At 40.7% G+C, this 16,247-nt stretch overlaps 1 protein-coding gene across 5 annotated transcripts in view; it reads right to left on the bottom strand.

Moving 5' to 3' along the window:
- LOC146969887 (WD repeat-containing protein 37) overlaps positions 1–15,959 on the bottom strand; it is a 22,086-nt gene extending 6,127 nt beyond the window's left edge. Inside the window, exons 1-12 of one of the 5 annotated variants that reach the window (XM_085805459.1) lie at positions 15,730–15,895; positions 13,783–13,957; positions 8,349–8,445; positions 7,484–7,579; positions 7,292–7,356; positions 6,745–6,794; positions 5,263–5,332; positions 2,597–2,732; positions 1,670–1,741; positions 1,513–1,557; positions 625–701; positions 292–529 (exon numbers count right to left, since the gene is read on the bottom strand). In XM_085805459.1, the coding sequence (XP_085661585.1) occupies positions 292–529; positions 625–701; positions 1,513–1,557; positions 1,670–1,741; positions 2,597–2,732; positions 5,263–5,332; positions 6,745–6,794; positions 7,292–7,356; positions 7,484–7,579; positions 8,349–8,445; positions 13,783–13,920 (1,084 nt within the window). In that variant the 5' untranslated portion in view covers positions 13,921–13,957; positions 15,730–15,895. Of the gene's footprint in view, positions 1–291; positions 530–624; positions 702–1,512; positions 1,558–1,669; positions 1,742–2,596; positions 2,733–5,262; positions 5,333–6,744; positions 6,795–6,840; positions 6,928–7,291; positions 7,357–7,483; positions 7,580–8,348; positions 8,446–13,782; positions 13,958–15,729 lie in introns of all 5 variants that reach the window. The other 4 variants (XM_085805455.1, XM_085805454.1, XM_085805457.1 and 1 more) reach the window with 4 other exon arrangements.
- Between the last annotated feature and the right edge of the window lie 288 nt (positions 15,960–16,247).

The raw sequence follows: 16,247 nt of genomic DNA, 5'->3' as shown, positions 1-16,247 counted from the left end.
TCGCAAAACACCTTTCAATGGAAACATCTGCAAATAGCAACTGTACTTTCACAAAATTTCATAAATATTGCTTTTCAGGCCACCACCAGCTAGCTGTTTTCGCTAAATAAAATTCAATTTCCTTTTATTGTCATCGAAGCACAACAAAATTTAAGTGCTTCTCTCCTTGATAATTTAAGAGAAAAAAAAAAGAATTATACAAAGATTATTTTTCTATACAGTATCTCTTCAATAATCTTTGTACTGTAAACCCAGCTGGTGTCGTTGTAACGTCCCGTCTCTCCGTCCTACCGGTGAGCGAGTGGACCAGCTCCGACGTCTCCACGTCGTACAGGTTGGCGGCTCGGTCCCAGGACGCCGTCACCACCTGTTTTCCTCCGACCAGCCAATCGGCGGCGATCACGACGCCCTGGTGGCTGCGCAGCGTGGTGGTTGCCACGCGGACAGACGGACAGTCATTGGGACCCTCCACCTCGCCGTCCGCCTCGTCTTTATCTGAGAAGTCCACGTCGTCCTCGCAGGGCGTCTGCTGGAGAAGAGAGAGGAGACATCAGAGAGAGGACAGACACACACACAGACACACAGACACACACACACACACACACACAGGCCGAGGATACTCACATTCATGTCAGCGACCGGCTGCGGCGTCGGCAGCTGCACCATGTATCTCCAGATGTGAGCCGTCTGGTCTCCGGAGGCTGAGGACGAAGAGACGATCAGAGTTAACAATGTTTTAATAAAACTGTCACTGAGCCGAACACACTGAGGTTAAAACTAAGATAACACACGAAAAGTATTTCTTAGTTTTTAGAATCCAAATCCAAATGTGTTAATTTCATTTAAAATAATATCAACATTTTTTCAGCTACAGTAAATAAAAGTGGATTTTATTCTGAGGCTGTTTCAGTAAAATATACAAGAGACCAATTTCACAAATGTTTTTCATAAAAGCATCTCTACATGTACGGCACTCATTTTTTAAAATACCGACACAAACACAACTCATTCTCTTTAATGAGGTGATCACCTGAACCATAGAACCAGATTATAAAATCCACATTAACATTATCCCCCCAACACTGATTTATAAACTCTTCCTAATTTAAAATATTCATGTTGTGTTGTTTAGGAACGAATATGAACTTGTTTTCTTTGCATTATTATTATTATTCAAGGTCGGAAAAGACTCAATATTCTTTGTTATTCTGACTAGTTTTCAGTTTGCACTAAATGAATGCTCTAAATGACAATATTCTTGTTTCAAATTTGGGAGAAATGTTGTCAGTAGTTACCAGATAAAGCAAAAATGTTCATTTTACTCAGACCTATAAATGCTGCTATGGGTACCTGGGAATGCCCTCAAATGGAAATTTCGTTGTATGATATACAATGACAATAAAGCATCTTATCTTATAAATAGTAAAACCAGAGAAACTCATCATTTAAATGGTCTATTTTTTCCAGAGCTGTATATACAACATTATACAGTATATAATGTGAGTTTCTGACCTGTGAGCGCCATCTGCTCAGTGGGGTGGAACTTGATGGAGTTGACTGTGGAGACAGAGACACATTTATTACAACAAGCTTTTTCAGAATTAAGAAATTATGTTTCCTCATTTCATTCATAAAAACGACAACAGAGTGATTTTAACCGTGAGTGTACCTGATCCCTGATGGCCCAGATATTTGAGGAGGCACTTCCCAGTTTCAATGCTCCACAGCATGGCCGTGTGGTCTGTTGGGACGAAAAACAACCTTTATTCATCGATCACTGTTTTCACACTTTTTTCGATTTGTTGATTGAACAGTAATTTAAAGGAATAATGAAAAATAATAATAATCAAAAAATGAAATTCAGTCATTAGTGACTCCCCCTCATGCTGATGAATACTCCAGAGTAGTTTTTTATTCCTCAAAGTGCATCTGGAGACCCGGGAGGCCGGTTCCTAGTCCAACCAAAACTTTATATGAGAGTAATAGCACCCGACACAAAAACGTCCATAAAACTACACAAAAACCATTTAATATTCCTCCACACTGCTCGTCCACTGCAATCCAAGTGTCCTGAAGGGATATAGTCCAGAGTTTACTGGAAACTACGTCATTTAGGACATTTTTACAGCCTAAACAGTCCTGTATTGAATTTGCCTGGGGCGCGTGAACGTCAGAGCACAATCCAGGACTGTTTAGGCTGTAAAAATGTCCAAAATGACGTCGTTTCCAGTAAACTCTGGACTATCTCCCTTCAGGACACTTGGATTGCTGTGGACGAGCAGTGTGGAGGAATATGAAATGGTTTTTGTGTAGTTTTATGGACGTTTTTGTGTCAGGCACTATTGATACTCATATAGAGTTTTCATTGGACTAGGAACCGGCCTCCCGGGTCTCCAGATGCACTTTGAGGAATAAAAAACTACTCATCAGCATGAGGGGGAGTCACTAAATGAACTGAATTTCATTTTTTGGTGAACTATTCCTCTAAAGATTCTCAACAGACCGACACAGAGAGAGAAAACCAAACAGGTGGCATCAGATTAAACACACACACACACAGCGGTTAAATAAAGTTGAAGTCGGTGCGGTCCGGTACCTGCGGACGCCGTTCCCAGCACCACCGGCTGCATCCTGGTGACGCTCAGGTCCCAGATGCCGTCTCTGTGGCCGGCGTACTCCCGGACCAGCTGGCACACCGCTCTGGACGTGGTCGCTTTGAAACTGGACACAATCTGACGCCGACAACGACAACCACAACAACAACGACACACACACACATACACACACGTTAACACACCACACCTGGAGATGGATCTGTCTGGAGATCTGTGTCGTCCTGACTGGGTTCCTACACACAGAGGCGACGGCTCCACTTGAAGCTGCATCTCAATAAACTATAATAACATGGAAAAGTCCCTTTGCAGTAGTTCAAAGCTCCAAATCAACTACTGAGTGAATATAAATGGACGTAGTTTTCAGAAGGCCAACATTTTCATATCAAAAAATGCTTTTTCAAATTGGTCTTTTGTAATATTCAATTTTTTTTAAAGATACTGAATGTTAGGTTTTGAGCCATAATCATTACAATTAAAAGAAATTAAATAAATAAAGATGTAAAATGTTTCACTCAAAACTCACTTCAGTTCAGACGCCACAAACAGCGCAACTTGATCTCAAGTGGCCGGACCAGTAAAAATAACAGCATGATAACCTATACATAAAAACAATTTTGAATTTTTCCCTTCGTTTTTAGTACATTATTAATCTACTACTTTATTTATTTAACCTTTATTTAACCAGGAATAATCCCATTGAGCATTTTGCAAGGGAATCCTGGCCAAGAGAGCAGCACAGTCGGTCCACATGAACTACACACTGGAAAAACACGAACAAAACAAACATAAAAACTGTTAAAACAGTTTTCATCATTACATTAGAATCACCAGCTGCGTTCGGTAGGAGGACATGTGCATTCAGTAGTCTAATAGTCCTTGTTCCTAGCTCTAAAATCTTCCATACTTGTATTGGGATGTAATCCAATTTAACACAATATGCACAACAATATGAACAACCTGAAATTTATTGATAAAAATATGTGCAATTTCAAATTTTTCGCACTCTGCCGGGCCGGTTTTGACACCCCTGACCTTTATAATGTATTAGTTTCACTTTTTTGAATTGAATTACTGACATAAATTAACTTTTCAATCATATTCTAATTCATTGAGATGCACCTGTTCTGTATAAATCACACCGATGCTGGTCGTTATTAGAAATATTTACATTTTAGCTTTGTAGGGAGCAGCATGAATTTTGAATTTTGAATCTTATTTTCCAAAACATTTCTCTCTTTTTTTTTTTTTTTTTAATTTTCAGGTCTGTGTAGGAACCCTGGTCTGGTCTGGTGTGGAGGGGGTGTGTGGGGGGAGTGGGGGAGTGTCGGGGTGGGGGGAGGGGAGGGAGGAAGCAGGTCAGCAGCAGAACTGAGGGTCACTGAGGAGCTGCTCAGTCAGCAGGCTGCGTTGTCATGTGCCGGGGCTCAGAAGAAGCTTTTACTTGTTATTAATATTCATCTATAATGTCCCCGGCGTCTCCCTGATGCTTCCACATGTTTCATGAACAAAACGCCGGCGATGATGATGATGATGCATTAACCCAGATCTGACACGTTAAGTATCAGCGCTGTATGTGGAGGTTACAGTAGCATACTGGGATTATTGTAGATTAAAAAGAAAAAAAAAAAAACATGTGAAAGAAAGAAAGATAAATCTGCAGGAGGGAGGAGGCAGCAAGAAGATTTAAAAGAGTTATGGTTTTATATTTATATATAGTATATACAGTATTAAAACCCTCCTGTTGTCCTTATGGGTCAAATTGACTCAATCTGTTCCCTCCCTCCATCTTTCTTCCTTTCCTTTTCCCCTTCCTTCTTTCCACAGTCCTTATTCCCTTCCTTCCTTCCTTCCCTTTGTCCTTACTTTCTTCCTCTTTTGATCCAATTGACCTGATCTGTTCCCTCCCTTCTTCCTTCCTTTTTCTTCCTTCCTTGAACGAATCTGTTCCCTCCCTCCCTCCCTTCCGTTCCTTTGTCCTTACTTCTTCCTTCCTTTTTGACCCAATTAACCCAATCTGTTCCCTCTCTCCTTCTACCTTACCTTCCCTTTTCCCTTCCTTCTTTCCCTTCTTCCTTCCTTTTTCTTCCTTCCTTGAACGAATCTGTTCCCTCCCTCCATCTTTCTTTCCTTCCTTTTCCCCTTCCTTCTTTCCACAGTCATTATTCCCTTTCTTCCTTTCCTTTGTCCTTACTTTCTTCCTCTTTTGATCCAATTGACCTGATCTGTTCCCACCCTTCCTTGAACGAATATGTTCCCTCCCTCCCTCCCTCCCTCCCTTCACTTTATCCTTACTTCCTCCTTCCTTTTTGACCCAATTAACCCAATCTGTTCCCTCTCTCCTTCTATCTTACCTTCCTTTTTCCCTCCCTTCTTCCTTCCTTCCTTGAGCAAATCTGTTCCCTCCCTCCCTTCCTTTCTTCCTTCCTTCCCTTCGTCCTTCTTTCTTCCTTCCTCTTTGACCCAATTAACCCAATCTGTTCCCCGTCTCCTTCTATCTCACCTTCCTTCTTTCCTTCCATCTTTCCCTTCGTCCTTCCTTCCTTCCTTCCTTGACCCAGGAGGACAACAGGAGGGTTAAAATTAATAAAATAAAAAACATTAATTCTGATGAGTTGTGTTTCTGAGGTTTGGTGGACGAGGTGTTTACATTAAAGATGGGGATGATACAAACGGGGCTCTTGGTTCGTTTTGGGCACAGACCACTAAATAAGTTCCAACTGAAAGGAAGCAGGAAGAGCAGAGAGAACGGCGTCACTCCTCTGAGAACAACAGTTTTCATCTGTTACCACAAAAACAGATATTAAATCATCAAACCAGTCGTGTTGTTGTTGTCCAAATCAGAACTGAGGATGTGAAGAACCACTGCTAAGCAAAAAAAAAATAAGTAAAAAAACAGGAGGGGGGAGGTGATTGCTGGTCGTTAGCAAGCAGGTTGTTTTTTTCTTTTCCCTATTAGTTTGTCTTATAACTCATTCAAAATGCAACTCTTGTTTAACTCTTGTCACATAAAGCAGCAACAGGGACTTTTAAGGGAGGTTTAAGGAAAATGTGAAGCGCCGCAAAAGTAAGCTGCAGGCGGCAGCGACTCGCTCTAGTAACGCGTCCAGCTGTTAATGCTCCACTAGTGTTTGTAGCTTCAGTGTGTGTGATCTGCTGCAGCCTCGTCATGATTCTGCTGGTTATTACTGATACACAGAGGATTGTTTCACAGGCCGGTGGGTTTTTTATTTATAGAAACAAAAGTTATGTCTGTGGCACAATCGATATATCAGCTGATATGAGCTGAAAATAGATATACTGGTGCTGCTGGTGTATAATGATGAGAATCAGCTTTAATTTGAGCTCCATACAGTATAAAGGTAGATGTTTGTATTAAAGCTCCATACAGTATAAAGGTAGATGTCCATGTGTAGTGTGATTATAAAGCAGCTCTAGGTTCTATATTAATACTGTGAAAGTATCAAAGCCTCAGTCCACAGAGAAATGCACACAGCCTGTATTCAGAAACTGAGCCTTAAAACCAGCCGTCAGGACTTCCTGTCACTTTATGATGTCACAACAGAGCGGCCAACCAAAGCCCTGCCCACCAACCTTTGCAGGATTTGGTTTCCTTTGCTCTTAAACAGTCAACCAATCAGAAGAGAGGCTACAGTCACAACCTCTGATTAGATAAAACCTCATCATATTTTTTGGGGGGGACAATTTATAACCTTAACAGATATGAATCAATAAAACCATCAAATCTAACAGTGTTCATCTTAAAAGACTAAAAAAAAGCAGAATCTGATTTGGCTGAGCTCGTCTGAGCAGACCACACACTCCACACTCTGCCATCGCCGAGCAATGATCTAAAGCAGCGGAGAAATGCTCCTCCGCCTTCTTGACTGTGATCTACTCTTCAAGGCACAGGAAAGCGTTCTGAGGCCGACGGCTGCTTCGTGTTAACACAAGTCTCCAGAGTGTACCATTATGTGAATGCCAACAAGGAGCTGAACCAAAACTGAGGAGGTGCAACTTAAGAATAAATATAAAAAAAATAAAGAATATTAAAAAAAAAAAGCCTGTTAGTGAGATAATAAAGTCGTGTTTTTATCTCACACAGAAACCAAAAATAAACTTAAACTCCTACATTTGAATGACCAAGTCTCTTGGGGAGGGAGGCTCGACCCCCTGGCTGGGCTGTTCATGCATATTGGCACACAAGGGGGAGAAATCAACAAGTTACCCATGGGTTTCCACCCCACAACTCCCAACCGGTTACGCTGAAGTTGCGGGATCCACCTACTCTGGCATGGCAAGAATTTGAACGTGGCTACGAGCAAAAAAAAAGGGGGGTGAAAGACAGACAGCAGTTCGTTCTTCTCGTTAATATTTCATCACACACTCACCAGATGCTGGACAGTGGAGCTCACTTTTCCATGTCTGTTCAATAAATACACATTTTCTGACACGTGTTTCCAATATAATATAATATTTTCAATATGCAATAAAGGAAACACCCGTCTGTTTAATGCAGAACACATTAACAACACCACAGCAAACATGTGTTAGTGCAAATACAGGCAGATTTCAACCTACAACACTGCATGTCAATCACTTCTGTAAATGTAATATGTTATTATTTATGTTAACATGTACAAGAATAATCTCACACAAACACAGAATAAAACGTGTACCTTGCTTGTTGAAGCCTTGTAGGTCGTCTTCAGCTTCTGTGAGAGCTGACTCGTGCTGTGACTCGCTGTGAGGAAACAAAGATAATCACATTAAATTAACAGTGAAATGAATTAATCTGATTAGATGCTTGTTATTTAAAACAATGCATTTAAAATGTAAAATGTATATTAAGAATATGGAGCGTGACTCACCTTTGGTTTTCAGCGCTCCTTTGGCTAAATCTGCCCCCTCGTACGTCTGCCCCTCTGCAGCCAGGCGGTCGTTCAGCGTTTCGATCTCGCGGCGCACTGAAGGTTTAACACAACAGTTTAATTCAACATGACGCAGGTTTCACTGTCGTCATTTTAAAATCTTAATGTCTAAACATCAATGTAGAGAAAAGCTTTACCCTCAATGACCTGAGTTCAAATAAAAAGACATAAATATACTGATTTGTAAATGCTCTTCAATGATAAATCTGAACTACTTCTCTCTTGAACACTGTAATAGGGTCAAGTGGTGTAACCTTCATTTTTACACAAACATCTGTCTATATTCTCCAATCAAACAACATGTAGATATAGTTTTTCTCTATTTAAATAATATTTTGTACATAACAGTACATATTTTGTTATAAATAGTTAAATCTTTATATTTTTATTCCTCCCTTTAAGTGTCCTTTACTTCTATGCTACTGTTGCAAGTGAATTTCTCACATGTGGGATCAATAAAAAGTCTTATGTCTATATACAGGAAAATAAATCTTGACTCAAATGTGGAACACATTTAATTCAATGCCACACTTTGTTTCTTGACAAATTTTACAGAATTTGTCACATTATTTAGAAAAAAAGCAGTTTCTTTTTAGAATAAGTCCTGCCCAGTGTTGCCAGAAGAAAGTACTTGACTTTTTGAAATGTCATTTTTAAAACCAACACACAAACCTGCAAAATGTACATTTTAACAAATCTGATGCTTTGAAAACTATTTTTTATTTATTTATTTAGATTTATTTAAAATAATTTCTGCTTCGTCACTGCCCCGTTAATCCCCAGGATAAGAGCGGTCGTGACTTACGCTCCAGGTTTTCTATGTAGAGGTTTTCAAACTCCCTCTCGATCTGGCTGAACAGGTCGAGCAGATTGCTCCTCAGGGACAGCGGCAGCTTGGAGTCCTGCAGGGAGACGACAGACGGACATGAGACAAAAAAAATAAACACTGAGGACACAAACATCACTGAGGGGAAAGGACGGTGCACCGACCAATCAGTGTGAAGGAGAATAAAAGGCTCAGATGTAAAGCACAGAATGAAAAACTAAACAAACTGTCACCTGGAGGTCAAACCACATCCAGGTCCAACAAAATAAAAGCCTCTGTTTCAAGACTTTAGATCACTGGTGTGAAACCTTGACTCGTGACTTTCATCCCATCTCAGAAAGCAGATGCACAAAAAAGCTTTTAAATTCTCAACCTGCCAGTTACGAACGTACTCTGTGTCTAAAATAAAACAAAACAAGATATTATGGAGATGAGAGTCAGATCAGCACAACTTCATTAGATATCATATTAATTAAATCAATGTATTCCTGCATGTTTGACTTGAAAATAAGAAAATCCAGACTCCAGACTGCGAAGCATGAATGAATAATGGAGGTTAAACCAAGACGTTGTGGCTTCATATCTTAAATATTTGTGTTTACACCCGACGACAGTCACAGTGGAGGAGCTCACACCAGACGTCCTGAGAATATGGACAAAAACCAAAGCTGCTCTAGACGCTGAGGAGGTTTTTATTTGACCATTTGTATTAAATGTGCATCTTTCCTACTCCTCTTTTACTACTCCTCCAGCAGCAGCAGCAGCAGCAGCAGCAGCAGCAGTAGTACTGTGAAGCTGGTTGTGTTCAATAAAGACACAAGGGGGTTTGTGTGTTACTGGCTCGTCAAGCACGCTGCCTTTGTCTCCACAGAAAAGCCTCGTCATTCAAGCCTTCATATAGATTTTCTTCTTCTTCCCGCTGCTGCTCACGAGTCCGAAGCAAAGGCAGAGACAAGAAATCACCTCCAAGGCTTTTTCTTTCTCTCTCTTTCTCTTTCTTTTTTCCGTCCAGTCATAATGAAGCTGCTCGCTGAGTGGAGCTCTCTTTGCAGCGCTCACGGCGTTGTTGTGTTTCTAAAGAAATCAGCATAGAGAGCTGCGACACATCTGACACAAGTGTACTGAAGAAAAGCAGCAGCTCAGAGGAGAAGCTGCTGCACGTAGAGAAAAACGTATGACACATGTACATGAGCATCAGAGAGAGAGCAACACAAAGACTGAACCAGGGAAGTGCAGGGCATAAAGGTCTGAGACTGAAGGACACACTCTCCTCCTGCAAGTAAGACAAGACGTTCTGGCCTTTTACATCGTCAACAGCATTTGTGTTTATGTCCTTCAACATTCAAACAGGAAGTAGTCTGACTCTCTCCTGGAAATCTGTGTTGTTCGCTGTACGAGCAGATTCGCTTCCTCACAACATCAACAATTCAGGGAATTTCCCCTCAATTCCCATGTTTCCTGAATCTCTCTGACAAACGATAATCCAAACAAATTAATCTGTGTGGAAGCTTGTGAAGCCTCTTCAGTCTGTTTCCATTCAGGTTTCATGTGAAATTTTTTTTTAAATGCAGTGGAAACATGTGGATGGAAATGAATGTGGAGAAGGAAACGACCTCGATGACACAGAAACCGTCCAATGAGCAGCCGACGTCTGAGTCATGTGACTGTAACCTGCAGCGTATCACACAGAACAACATAAAACCTCCTGAAGGTGTCGGTCACTGAAACCTTCATGCTGCTGGATCTCCTACAAAAATCACACGTTTAAAGGTCCAGTGCGTAAAATCGTGGGAAAACCGTGACAAGTAGTGTTCAGATTCTAGATTGCAGCGCTCGCACCCGGTGACGGTGGCCTCCGAGGACAAAACAACAACAGGACTGTGACGACTGGGAGTATTTCAGGAGCGATGAGGTGAATCTAAATCTAAACCATTTTGCCACATGTCTGCTGTTTCCTTCCTCCTTCTTTTTTAGTTTATTTATGAACGTGAAACTCTTGAAACGTGCTCTCTGACTGGCTGGATTTTCCATTCGGGCTGCCGTACAAACATGGCGGCACAAGATGGCGACACTCTCTAAAGCAAGACCCTTGTTATATATAGATAATAGAAGAATTATAAGGCTACGAAAACCAATGAAAACTTTATTTTATAGCAATTATACAGATATATATTCAGATTTTGCCAATAAACCTTGTTAATTATTACAGACTGGACCTTTAAAGGGGAGGAACCACCACACAACAACAACAACACCTCCTCTAACTACTAATCAAACCTAAATGACACCAAACCAAACCTTTACAGCTAGAGCTAGCTTCTAAACGCTAACACACTACTACGGTCTGAAACACACACACACACGGAGGCAAACACCTGAAACTTACCTCCATCCTCATGAAGGACTCCAGATTATCAGAGGACTGAGACCAAAACAGGACCAGAGTGAAAAAAAACAAAAGGAGTCATGAGGAAGGGATTTACTCAGCTGGCTCCGGTCCACAGCCGCTCTCAACCGCTCCTCAGTCTCACCGCTCTTTATTTACACCGTGTGTGCATCACAAACTCTGACTGCTTCCACTTTCAACACCGGCGGCAGGGCAGCGATGATGATAATAATAAACCACTGAGATGGTTCAATGAGTCAATAAACTATAAATGAGACATTACAGAGCCTCGTCTGATCATCGAAGACAAGATTCATGATCTAAAATATTCAGGTTTTATACTTTTACTCTTTTGGGATAATATTATCTCTTCATCAGTTCTTCCTTTTCTCACCATAAACAGTTAAATTCTGATTTTGTAACCACAGCGTTCAAGATCTGAGACGTCTGTGCTGTAATTTCAGCAGTTTTTTGTTTTTTTTTTATAAAATGAAAAGTCTGAAAAAGTCAGTTTATCTCCTGACTAGGGATGCCATCATGATTTACTTGTTTTCACAATTAATTGCGGTATTAAACGCCACAATTATACAAATACTGTCACTTTCAAAAAAAGATTATGTCGGAACCGTGTCGGCAGATCAGCGCAACACGCACAGAACGAAAACAAAGTTACACAACATTATGAACGATCACCTGCGGGATAACCACCTGGCTTTGTACGCCAGAGTGAAGGTAAATACACAGTAACTGGGTTAAATTATGTTAATGTTAATTTACATAATGTAACACTGAACTGGTAGGAACTTAAATGTTAGTGCCTCATTTGTAAGAAAAAAAAAAACTATCAAAAACAACTTCAAACATTTCCTCTGAAGGATTAATAATTGGTCCTATTTTAATAGATACTGTTTGTATAATTAGTAATGCAGTTATATTTTGACTATATTTGATTTTACACATTCATAGTGTCGTAAAATTATTGAATATAATAACCGTAATAATCGTGATTATTTCTCTGACATAATTGTACCAAGAAAATCTATAATGGTGACATCCCTACTCCTGACAGAGGAGTCTGACAACGACAGACGAGGAAACTCCAACACTCACCAGAGGAGAAACTACATCACTCAGTCAGTCAGATGCATTTATATAATATTAAACAGCTGGACTCAAATAAAAAACCAAAACAGAAACAATGCTGCTGATGATATGAGGTCAGGATCAGAAGTCGGCTGTAGAGTGGACTTCATGGACAAGCTGTCCACAGTCCGCTCAGCATTTGTGCAAATTCACATTTCATATATTTTGTCATTTGAGAGACGAAACGTTGTTTTTCCAGTTCAACACACACACAAACCATCTGATTAAACCTGATCAACTGGGTCAAAACGCCAACATCACACTGTTACATCACGTTTTCACACTGATCATCTACACTTATCTCTGCTTTACTTAATCTCCACTTAGCACAATTTACTCCACTTGGTAACCAGGAACAAGTGCAAGTTATAAAGTGGAGACAGAGCCTATTTCAGTATTTACTCCTCAGGTTGTTGAACTTATTACTGTATCTATTTTACTATTGTTATTTATTTTATGGTGCACTGAGGACTGCTGTTAACCCCACCACAGGTATACAGTATATCTATCTTATGTATATCTTGTCATGTTTTATCTGTGATTTGTTTTCACTGAAACTAACTCCAATCAACATGTCGATATGGCAGTAAAGTATTGAATCTTGAATCTTGAATCTTGTTCAGATCAGCAGGTTAAAACAGAAGCGTTAACTCAGAGCAGAGAGATGATTTCACATGTAGCTGAACTGTAGAAACTTGTCTCGGTCTTCACCCAACCCCTCAGGAAGTGAAACTGTTCCTTTAGTGAAACCCAGCGAGGCCTCAGCTCAGTCAGACTCTATGATCTCATCAGTGGAGTATAAAAATGCTTCGTCTAATCTGAATCCGGTCCGTTTTAACACACTCACGGTGTCAAAATAACCTGAGAGCAGCAGCAGCAGCAGCAGCCGTGCAGTAACTGTGGCACAGTTAAGCCAGCGACAACATGCAGCAGCATCCTGTGCCCTCTAAACGGCTGCATTACAACCTAATTGGCTTAGAGCTTACAACCAGAGTGCTTACGGGTGCTGACAGCGACAGCCGGGCGCAAGGCTAATGATGACCGGCCGGCGGGGGCGGAGGGAAGTGTGACACCCAGAAAGAACCAGGAAGCTGTGGCCTAGTTTAAAGGGCAATTCCAGGTCAATTCAACCTGGGCTCTAGTTAGTTTCCTAATATTTTAAGTCTAAAAGTATGAATCTCAATAGATTTTCTTTCTAATGTTTCCTGTTCTGCAGTAGTTCTGTCTGTCCCCGCATCGCCACAGCAGTGTATAATGGGAACGGACCAATCTTATGCTGTTTACATCCCACAAAACCATGATTTTTTTTTCCACAGACAACGTCAGATGGCTTCAAACACACACCGAGGGGTTTGTTCACTTCAAGAAAGCTGAAGTGTTTGTAAACGGAGCTGTAATACAAAGTCTTACGAAGTCTCGCGCGATAGTCATGTTGACGCTTACAGGTAGAATAAACAATTCACTTATAAGAATTTACTCTTTCTGTTATGAAGATGTTGTGGCTCAGAGTTGATTTTCCATTGCTGACAAAACAAACGGGAACTTCAGACGACCTTTAAACATAGTGAGCCATCAACTTGAATATCGCAAGACTTTGTGTTACAGCTCCGTTTACAAACACATCGGCTTTCTTGAAGTGAACAAACCCCTCAGCGTGTGTTTGAAGCCATCTGCCGTTGTCTGTGAAAAAAAAATAGTGGTTTTGTGGGATGTAAACAGCCTAAGATCCCTCTGCTCCCATTATACGCTGCTGTGGCGATGCGGGGACAGACAGAACTACTGCAGAACAGGAGACAACCTGACATATTAGGAAACTAGAGCCCCAGGTTGAATTTACCTGGAACTGCCCTTTAATATGAATGTAAATCAGCGAGTCATGATCACCTGTCCCTCCAGCATGTCTCTCTGCAGGCCGGATCGGTCCTGCTCGGTGCTGTTGGTCCTGCGGATGGACAGGCTGTGGGACTTCCTCTTCTGCTTCACCTGACGGGCGGCGCCGCTGCTCCCGCTCTCCACCGGCATGTCTGCGTCCAAGTCTGATGATGTCACCAACCAGAGTCTGGAGGCACAACAACAACAACAACAACAACAACACAGAGAGAGAGGAAGGTGACTAAAGGGTCCGGGATCTCAGGCTGGAAAACACATGACGACAGGCAGCGCTGCGTTTGCGTCTGGCAGAGGTTGTGTGTTTGGCAGCGTGCATGTGAAAAAAAAAAAAAAAAACAGTGTGAGATAACAAAGTGAAGACGTGTGAAACCGAGTGTGAGTGGGTATAACAGGTTCAACAGCAGACGGAGCGTCGTGGGCACCTGAAGGTGCAACAAGAGGAACTGCTGAGACAAAAACTGAGAAGAGCGCAGCGACGACACAACAGGAAACTCTGCACACGACACGACACAGCAGTTGTTCTTTGTGTAATACAACACACAACGATATCAACCTCTGATAACTTCTCTAACTTCAAAAAATAGTGAAATTACTAATTTTAATATTTGAGTTTGATTATTTAATAGTTATCATCATTGAATATTACCACAACGCTCCAGTCTGAGAGGCTGTAACCACTTCATTTTTTAAATAACACAAATGAAATGAAGGACGTGGAGTTAATCATTTCATCATCCACTAGTCAAATAATCAATGCACTGCCTGTTAATTATGAAAATTTTTTTGGTAATAAATGACATGTCAAATGATCAGAGGTGATTTATTTCCACCCGGGGCTGCACTATTATAACAGAAATCACAATATAGTCAAGTGTAAAATCCAAAATCACAAAAGTTTTTTATTTTAATATGAAAGGTTTAAATGTGTCTCAACATCGTTATGCATTAAATCAGCACCACCACAACTGTTGTGTTGCTAAAGCTCAGAGACGCCCTGATCGACAAGATGTAGCCTACTAAAGGAGGAAAATCACATCAAGAATCAACAATATTGTTTTTAAGTGACCATGAAAAGCAAAAATGACCATTTTTACAGCTCGTTTATATCTCAGAAACCTCTTGAATTGTAATTTAGCATTTATTTTGAGGTAATGAAGACAACCAACTAGTGATTTAAATATATATATTTTAAGAAATCTCCCAGATTTAGCTCTAATTATTTCAACAGCTCTCAGACCGTAGCCTGGTTTGGTTTTCTCCCCTGTCATGATGATCCATCCCCATTATAGATTCATGTGTCATGTTCACGGTTAAAAATGAAAGTAAATCTCAGTCTTTCAGTTGAAGTGTTGCTATTTTCTTTTCTTTCTTGTTACAACACACACACACACACACAGGGCTGTGTCATCCCTGTGTGTGTGTGTCAGGATGAGGGACTCATTGTTGTAGTGGCAGCTCATATCACAGTAATGACAACATAAGCCTGTCTCCAGCTGCCACATATGAAACCAGTGCGTTATAGATTTGCCCTTGACCTGACACATAAGACGCTCCTGTAAACAAAGCAGGGTTAGGGTGGCTCTTTGATTTTTATTTTTTTTTAGCCCGTTATTTATTTATTTTTAGTCCATTAGCCTTTTTTCCTGGATAAAACAGCCTTGTGTAGCTGCTGTCAGTCACGTTACTTCAAGTTAGTTCCTCTTACTGTCAGTAACTGAGGAGGAAAAACAACCTTTAGGCCACATAATGTCTCGAAGCGTTTGGACAAACACGTAAAAGCACCATAAAATGGATTAAAACACGAATAAATGAATTAAAGCGTCAACATCTGAAATCTAGACAATGTTACGTTAGCTTAGCCCGAGTTAGCCGCCGTTAGCCGCTGGTGCTAATAGGCTAAAAAAAAAAAAAGAAGCCCAAATATGGACTTTTTAAACTTACCGGAAAGTCTACAAATACTCCGTTTCACTCCGTGGGAACACCGTGGTGGGAAATGTCGCCTTTTCTAACATTTTTTTTCTTCGATGTAGTTTGGTTGGGGGGTAAAAAGGGAGAGGTGGGCTGGTTCAGTCCAGACTCCGTGTTGACAGTTGACGAGCTGCTGCTCCGTGACGTCACGGACCGATAACGAAGCCAATTCCGGCCCCGTGGATTTTCACAATAAAAGCCCCTAACGGTGATTTTCGTCGAAACAGACTCAGTTAAAAAAAAACGCGTTTGTTTCACGTTTTCTTCTGCTGCTACGATCTCATTTAAAACGCATTGTTACAAAAAACATAAACAAGAAATGCGTTTTAAACCATGAATAAAAAATTTTAGAGTCTCACCATAGCTGAGTTTATCTAAAAATGCAGTTGTGTCATTACTACAGGGATTGAAGTGCATACAAACAAACGCAGATAAAGAGTTTATATTCATGGTATGTTTTTTTTTTTTAAAGGAGTCTCTAAAACCGGTAA

This window comes from Trachurus japonicus, chromosome 17, assembly GCF_045865225.1.
Source record: "Trachurus japonicus isolate A0001 chromosome 17, Traja_1.0".
NCBI lineage: Eukaryota > Metazoa > Chordata > Actinopteri > Carangiformes > Carangidae > Trachurus > Trachurus japonicus.
This window is presented reverse-complemented; position numbering and strand designations above follow the sequence as displayed.